Below are 7,963 nucleotides of genomic sequence, written 5' to 3' on the forward strand. Positions count from 1 at the left end.
CGTGAATCCGGACCTTTTCGGCTTTCTTCGGACCTCTCGTCGGTGACATCGGCATTTCTTGGCTCTCTTCGGACCTTCCGTCCTATACGTCCGATCTGTCCATAGTACATTGACCGTTCGGCTGGTCCATGACCATTCCACTTGCATGGTCCGTCGTACGTCCTTCGTACTATTTTTCCACGACCGTTACTTTCCTTTTCCCTTCCCTTGGTATTTTCACCAATTCTCTCGATCATTCATTCACCATTGGTCCGGATGTCCCAACAGTTCCCGTACGTTCTTCGGTTCTGGAACTTACGCGTCTTGGTAACTTTAGGTACAAGTTACTTAGGTCGTTCTCAAAAATTTCATTTTCTCTATCTATACGAGACATCTCCACGTCCTTCGGGTTTGGTACGTAATTCATGATACGGGTCATTACATTCTACCACCCTTAAAAGAATTTATCCTCGAATTCTAGCGCCTCGATCACCTCACTGTGATGTCCATCACTTAACACTAGTTGCATTTTTCCTTTTAGATATCTCCATGATCATTCGTTTGACAATATGACAATGACTTGATTGTTTCATCAAAGCTTCTTCATCTCCAGCATTTTCTTCCTGAATTCATACTTCTTAGTCGCTATTAAGACTTCTTGTGAACTTCTTGCATTCTTTTCCTCAAGCTGGTTCATCGCAACTTCCCTTGGTACTCGTGTCCATATATAGAGTTTTAGTGCTCGATCCATGATCTTTTTGAACCCTCTTTCTTTTCCCTCATTATTTTCTTTGCACTCTCTTTTTTTGACTTAGTCGATTATCGAATCCAACTTTGTTGCCACACCTTCTATTTGGAAACCACTCCACTGGTTATCTTTCGTCTCTTGCCCATCACTTGCTTAGCATTCTCTCTCTTTTTCCCATCAGATTATCCCTCCGGGGTCAATCGTTCAACCTTTTACATTTTGCCCTTCAAATAATGCCTTTTCTCTTTTATCTCTCTAAATCTGATCGTCCATCCCGGATCAATCATCTTGCCTTAAGTAGTGATTGTCATTGCAACAACTCTGAAATACCCCGACCCCGGCCATACGATGGCCGGAGAGGTTCTCTCGTCCCTTACTTGCTACTTAGTCATATTCTACGGTCCATTCTATAAACAAGGTTCATTCACACAATCTGTGATTCAATATTTAGAGTCTATATGGTATAACTTAGAGTAAAGCAAACATTCGAGTATTGTATTAAATAATCAGAGGATTCAATACAACTTATGAGTTTGCATAATATGCTAGTATCAGCTGTATAATCGATCCTAGCTACCCATATCACCACCCTCATCTTCTCGGCCATGAGTCTCGCGCCTAAGCAGTTCCCTTTCCGCGATCACCCTCCTTTCCTGAAATCCAAGTAACCATCAATAACCTTTCCCTTAGGCCGTACAATGTTATGCAATGCACGCTAAATCATAATAACCGTCCAGTACAGCGGTTGGCCGGTAAAGAGTTATCCCACGCATCAGTTCGACGGTGTACCGAGGTATCTGTACAGATCCCTGACCAGCCGCCGAGCCGGGTTTAGTTTTCTCTGACCATACCGTCCGTACATGAACACTCCGAACGGTAAGCTGATCGGTAGGGAGGTAGCATGCGAATCAGTTTGGTAATTTCATGGTAAACCTAGCGGTTCCCGATCCACTTCCGAGCCGCACCCCCTTTCCTCCGACAAACTGAACCAGCCGAAGCATTATAAGGGCTTATGCAGATGCAACTACCCTCGAGTTTACTGTATGTAGGTAGGTACTGTGCCGTACCTCCGATCCTTAGATCTTACTCGCCGAACTCTCTATCTCTCGGAACCTTCTTTCTAATATTATACTCGCACTCTCGAGTTTACTGTATGTTTTTCTGTTTTCGATGGTGTGTTGGAAATGAGAGCTACACCCTCTATATATAGGGTTCTGGCCGCAGTTTTGGCTCCAAAAGACACCAATCCGACAAGACTGTTTGGTCGTGCACGTTCGGCCGTGTCGTTCGGCCGTACCTATTCGTTTACCGCGTCTCATCGTCCTGACCGCTCGCGAGCTCCCCAACTGACCTGCACATTGTCCACCACTGTCCAGCTGGCCGAGCTGGGTGGAGCTGACCCGCAGCTTGCCGAGAGCCATCCGTAGCTGTCCGAGAGCTGTCTGTAGCTGGCTGAGAGATGTCCGTAGGCTGACAAGAGCTGTCCGCAGCTGGCCGAGAACATAACCGATCCTTTTTGCATACTTGTCTCGTTTTCCCTCATTGTCCGAGCTAACGAGTAGCTCCTTCTTGACTTGTCCAAGATCTCCCCACCATTTCGGACCAAGCCGCGGCCTACGATCCTATTCATGATCGCGGGAGTTACAAGTCTCCCCCCCCTTGAAAGGGATTCGTCCCCGAATACGTCTCAAGTTGATCTTCTCCCATCTCCTTAAACCACTTGGGATAATCAGCCTTCATTTTATTTTCAGTCTCCCAAGTAGCTTCTTCGCGTCCGCCTCAGTTCAACAAGATCTTCACCATGTTAATCTATTTCCTGCACATTCCCTTTACCATTCGGTCAATGATCCGAATAGGCGTTGCTTCCGTAGTTGTGGCACATCCCCGACTATCAAGTTTTCTTGCAACTCAGGTGGCACATCCCCGACTATTTCGTCCTGTTCACTTAGGCATTTCCGTAGTTGTGATACATGGAATACCTTGTGAAAAGTGTCTAGCTTCGGTGGTAACTCCAGTTGTTACGCCACAACGCATACTCGTTCGATCACCTTGTACGGACCATTGTACCTTGGGCTCAGATTTTTCCTCTTGGTAAATCGACCTTTACCATTGTATCTCATCGCCTTAAGGTACACTAGGTCGCCAACTTCAAACTCCAATTCCTTCCGACGTTTGTCCCCATAACTTTTATGTCGGCTTTGGGATTCCTTCAGCTTGATTTTCAAGAACATTAATTTTCCGGTCATCTCGTCCACAATCTGAGGTCTGAATAATATCTTTTCCCCAACCGGCGTCCAGCACAACGACGTTCAACGTGGCCGGCCATAAAGTGCTTCATAAGGCGACATTCCAATACTAGCTTGGTAGCTATTGTTGTACGCGAATTCCACCAAGTTTAAGTAATTTTCCCAGCTTCTGCCCCAATCCAATACACAAGCTCGCAACATGTCCTCGAGTGTTTGAATTGTTCTCTCGGAGTGCCCATCAGTCTGTGGGTGGTAGGCCGTACTTAGGTTCACCCTTGTCCCCAACGCTTTATGAAAAGCTTTCAATAAATGCAAGGTGAACCGCGTATCACGGTCCGAGAAAATGCTTACCGGCACTTCGTGCAGCTGGACTATCTCCTCGATGTATCTAACCGTAAACACCTCAGCTCCATCTGTTTCCGCGATTGCGATGAAGTGTGCAGATTTGGTAAATCTGTCCACCACCACCCAGACCGCACGGAGTCTATCGTCACATTATCCCATTTCCATTCCAGCATGGGTAAACTTCAGACTAGTCCGCTCGACACTTGATGCCCGACCTTGACGAGTTGACAGGTTATACACTTGGCAACCCACGCGGCCACATATCTTTTCATTCCCATCTAGTGATAGTAACTTTTCAGATCGCGATACATCTTCGTCGAACCAGGGTGGATCGAGAACTTCGATTAGTACGCCTCTTTAGAATTTCCTCCCTTATCTCCTTATTTTGTGGCACGCATACTCGTCCATTCACCACAATGTTACCATTGTTCGATGTATGGAACTCCGTCTTATTATTCTCCGCCCAAATCTTATGTTCCTTGTCCTTTTCTTGAGCCAAGCGAATTCTACTAAGTAGATCCGCTTGATCGGCCGCTCCCACCTCCTTTGCCTTAGAGTTAACTCAAGCTGGGTGAATATGTATTTTTGACTCTTGTGGTCGGTGAAGATTTGAACTTTGGCTCCACAGAGGTATGAACGCCAAATCTTCCACGCAAACACCACCGCGGCCATCTCTAAGTCGTGCGTTTTGTAATTCCCCTCGTGCTTACGCAATTGCCTTAAAGCATATGCGATTACACCACCCTTTTGCATCAGCACACAGCCTAGCCCCATTATAGAGGCATCAGTGTAAACCACGTATGACTCGTCTGCTTCCGGTAGCACCAGTACTGGAGCACTTGTGAGCATTTCCTTTAACTCCAAAAAATTTTCTCGCATTCTTCCGACCATTGGAACTTAGTGGCCTTTGCCGTCAACCGTGTCATTGGCTGAGATATACTCGCAAAACCTTTGACAAACCTTCGGTAATATCCAGCGAAGCCGAGAAATCTCCTTATCTCTGTGGCATTCTTCGGACGTGGCCAGTCCTTTATTGATTTGGTCTTCTCTGGATCCACGGACACTCCTTGGTCCAAAACAATGTGTTCAAGGAATCCGACACTCTTTTGCCAAAACGAGCATTTGCTTAATTTTGCGAAAAGCTTTTGCTCCCTTAACCGCTCCAAGACCGCTTTCCCAATCCTTCGAGTAAACATGTATGTCATCGTTGAAGATGATGACAAACTCGTCCAAGAATTCTCGTAACACACCATTCATCATCTTCATGAAGACTGCCGGTGCATTGGTCTCTCCGAACGGCATGACCATAAACTCAAAGTGACTGTACTTTGTTCGGAAAGCCGTTTTCCAAATGTCCGTTGGATCTATCGGTATTTGATGGTACCCCGAGGCCAAGTCTATCTTCGAGAACCATTTTGCACCTTGGAGATTATCCAACAACTCGTCTATCCGGGGCAATGGATATTTATTCTTCACCGTAACCCTATTCAGCCCTCGGTAATCGACGCATAGCCTGAAGCTTCCATCCTTTTTATTTACAAACAAGACCGGTGCACCCCATGGTGAACTACTTGGTCTGATGAATCCTTTCTCCAACAATTCTCCCAATTGTTTCTTTAACACCGCCATTTCTGCCGGTGCCATCCGGTAAGGCACTTTAGATATAGGGGTCGTCCTCGGTTCTAGCTCGATGGTGAACAGATCTGATCTACACGGCGGCACTCCCCGGACCGCTTCAAACACATCGACAAATTCGTTGGTTATTGGAATGTCGTCCAATTACGCCTTCTCCCCAACTTCCTTTGTTGTGATTGTGGTTAAGTATGCCTCACAACCTTTCTCCAGCATCCTTTCCGTCTGGATTGCTGAAATAATTAAACTTCCTGAAGTTGATCTTATTCCCTAGAATCTCAATGTCCCATCCTTTCTCTCAAAATTTACTCGCCCTTGGTCAATGTGAGCCTTGTACTTTCCAGACCAGTCCATCCCCAAGATAACATCATGTTTCATGAGTGGAACAATGATCAGGTCAGTAGGGATATCGACACCATTGACGATGACTGAGATTCCATGAACCACACCGTACGTGTACATCACCTGCCCGCCGGTGTTTGGTTCATGCCTGAACCCACCTTTCGCTATCCATTCAGGGCTCACAAAACAGTGTGTGGCCCCCGAATCAAACAAGGTGTGCGTTTCCACAACACCTATATCTAAGGTCCCTACACATTCCTCTAGAATTCTAAGTACTCATATCCCCCTTTTACATGTATTATGATGCTATGTAATGCATGAATTAAAACTTAGAAAGGTTCTCGTTACATACCAGTATTTGCCCTGAAATTCCCAGCAGCAGTTACCTCGGACAGCTCGTACACGCGTGGTGCGACGGCCTGTTGCTTTGGGGAAGGCGGTAAAGAATCCTCACCACGGTTCCCTCGTTGGTGGGTCTGTCTTCCCTCCTCAAGCTTCGGACATTCCCTCTTAAAATGTCCCTCCTTCCCGCACAAATAGCAGGACCTTGGCCCATTACCATCATCCATCCTAGGACAGTTCCTGATCGCTTGATCCTTGCTCCCATAGCGACTGCATGCACCAACGACCTTCCAGCACGAACCACTATGGTGTTTCCCGCAATTCCTACACTCCCGATACTTGGTGTCGGACCTTGCGTTATCCACCTTATCCCATTTCCTTTTTCGGTTAATGGTTTTGGCTGGGTGGGTCGAACACGAAGAAACCCTCTCAAGTAAGCTGTCTCTCCTCCTCCAGCCCAGCTTCAATCATGGTCGCCCTTTCCACCACTTCCACGACCAAATTAAAGACACCGTTCACGCAATGATTGCAAATGTCCACCCTTAGCCCGCGGATAAAACAACGGACTTGTGCTTTCTCATCCTCAATTTCCTTTCCAACAAAGTGCCTAAGGCGACTGAATTCAGCATCATATGCACGTACCGCATATCCCCTTGTACCAGCTTCAGGTACGCACTTTCCAGTCGGTCCCAAGCCTCTGGAGGAAAAAATTTCTGGTTGGATTCCTTCTCAAAGTCTGCAAAGGTTATGACTTGTCCACCTTTCCGTTTCATAACTGTCACCCACCAGTCATGTGCTCCCTCTTCAAGGAAATGGATAACAATGTCCTTTTGGTACTCCTCCGGCCAGCGAGTGGCATTAAAATTCCATATTAGTCGACTCCTCCACTCGTCAGCCACGATTGGATCCGAACTTTCCAAAAAGTGTTTTGTCTTTAGTCTAGACATATGCTCCAACGCATCTAAGTAGTCCCTACTTTTTCTCGGAGAATCTCCAGGACTACCTTCGATGGTCTTCGTGCGTACCGCTGGTACCACAAGATCTGGTACCAACGCCTTTGTCAGCACGTCCAACTGTGCCATCATTGCCTTCATCGTTTCCCACTGTTCCTGGTACGACGGTACGACATTTGGTTGCCCATTCACGTCAGTAGCACTGCTATTCTCCAGCTTATCATGATCTGGTTGTTTCTCTCCAGCCACATGTCCGGCAGGATTCTGACTGTCTTTGTTCCTTCCCTCCGCGTCGACTAATGTTTCTGCGGCGTCAGTGTACTCATCGGCCACTTCCTTACCCTTCCTTTTCTTTTCCTTGTTGCTCTTACCCATCTGCAAAACTCATGCACTTTAGTCACGGTTAAGAAAATAAACCGCTAACAGTAAGAACAACTACTGCAAGATCCCATTAAGCTGATGAGTGGTGATACCCAAAACCCACACTAACAGTCCTAGAACCAAGCATGCTCCGATACCAACTTGAAAGACCCCGACCCCAGCCATACGATGGTCGGAGAGGTTCTCTCGTCCCTTCCTCGCTACTTAGTCATATTATACGGTCCATTGTTTAAACAAGGTTCATTCGCGCATTCTGTGATTCAATATTTAGAGTCTATATGGTATAACTTAGAGTAAAGCAAACATTCGAGTATTGTATTAAATAATCAAATGATTCAATACAACTTATGAGTTTGCATAATAAGCTAGTACAAGTTGTATAATCGATCCTAGCTACCCATATCACCACCAATCATCTTCCCGGCCATGAGTCTCGCCCCTAAGCAGTTCCCTTTCCGCGATCACCCTCGTTTCCTGAAATCCAAGTAACCATCAATAACCTTTCCCTTATGCCGTACAGTGTCATGCAATGCACGCTAAATCATAATAACCGTCTAGTACAGTGGTTGGCCAGTAGAGAGTTATCCCGCACATTAGTTCGATGTTGTACCGAGGTATCTGTACAGATCCCTGTCCAGCCGCCGAGCCGCGTTTACTTTTCTCTGACCATACCGTCCGTACATGGACACTCTGGATGGTACGCTGATCGGTAGGGAGGTAGCATGCACATCAGTTCAGTCGTTTCACGGTAAGCCTAGTGGTTCCCGATCCACTTTCGAGCCGCACCCCCTTTCCTTCGACCAACTGAACCAGCCGAAACATTATAAGTGCTTATGCAGATGCAACTATCCCATTTCCCAGAACCATAAGGTAGGTACTGTACTGTTCCTCTGACCCTTAGATCTTACTCGCCGAACTCTTTATCTCTCGTAAACCTCTTTCTGATATTATACTCCCACTCTCGAGTTTACTGTATGTTTTTCTGTTTCCGATGG

General features: G+C 46.4%; 1 protein-coding gene across 1 annotated transcript; it reads right to left on the minus strand.

The window, feature by feature from the left end:
* LOC109130704 (RNA-directed DNA polymerase homolog) lies at positions 4,405–4,947 on the minus strand. Its single transcript, XM_019240571.1, has one exon. The coding sequence runs from the start codon at positions 4,945–4,947 to the stop codon at positions 4,405–4,407; it is 543 nt and encodes a 180-aa protein (XP_019096116.1).

Source organism: Camelina sativa, chromosome 3 (assembly GCF_000633955.1).
Source record: "Camelina sativa cultivar DH55 chromosome 3, Cs, whole genome shotgun sequence".
Lineage (NCBI taxonomy): Eukaryota > Viridiplantae > Streptophyta > Magnoliopsida > Brassicales > Brassicaceae > Camelina > Camelina sativa.

Excerpts from the sequence above, each read along its gene's own strand:
- LOC109130704 (XM_019240571.1), bottom strand. The coding sequence starts at position 4,947 with ATGGCGGTGTTAAAGAAACAATTGGGAGAATTGTTGGAGAAAGGATTC.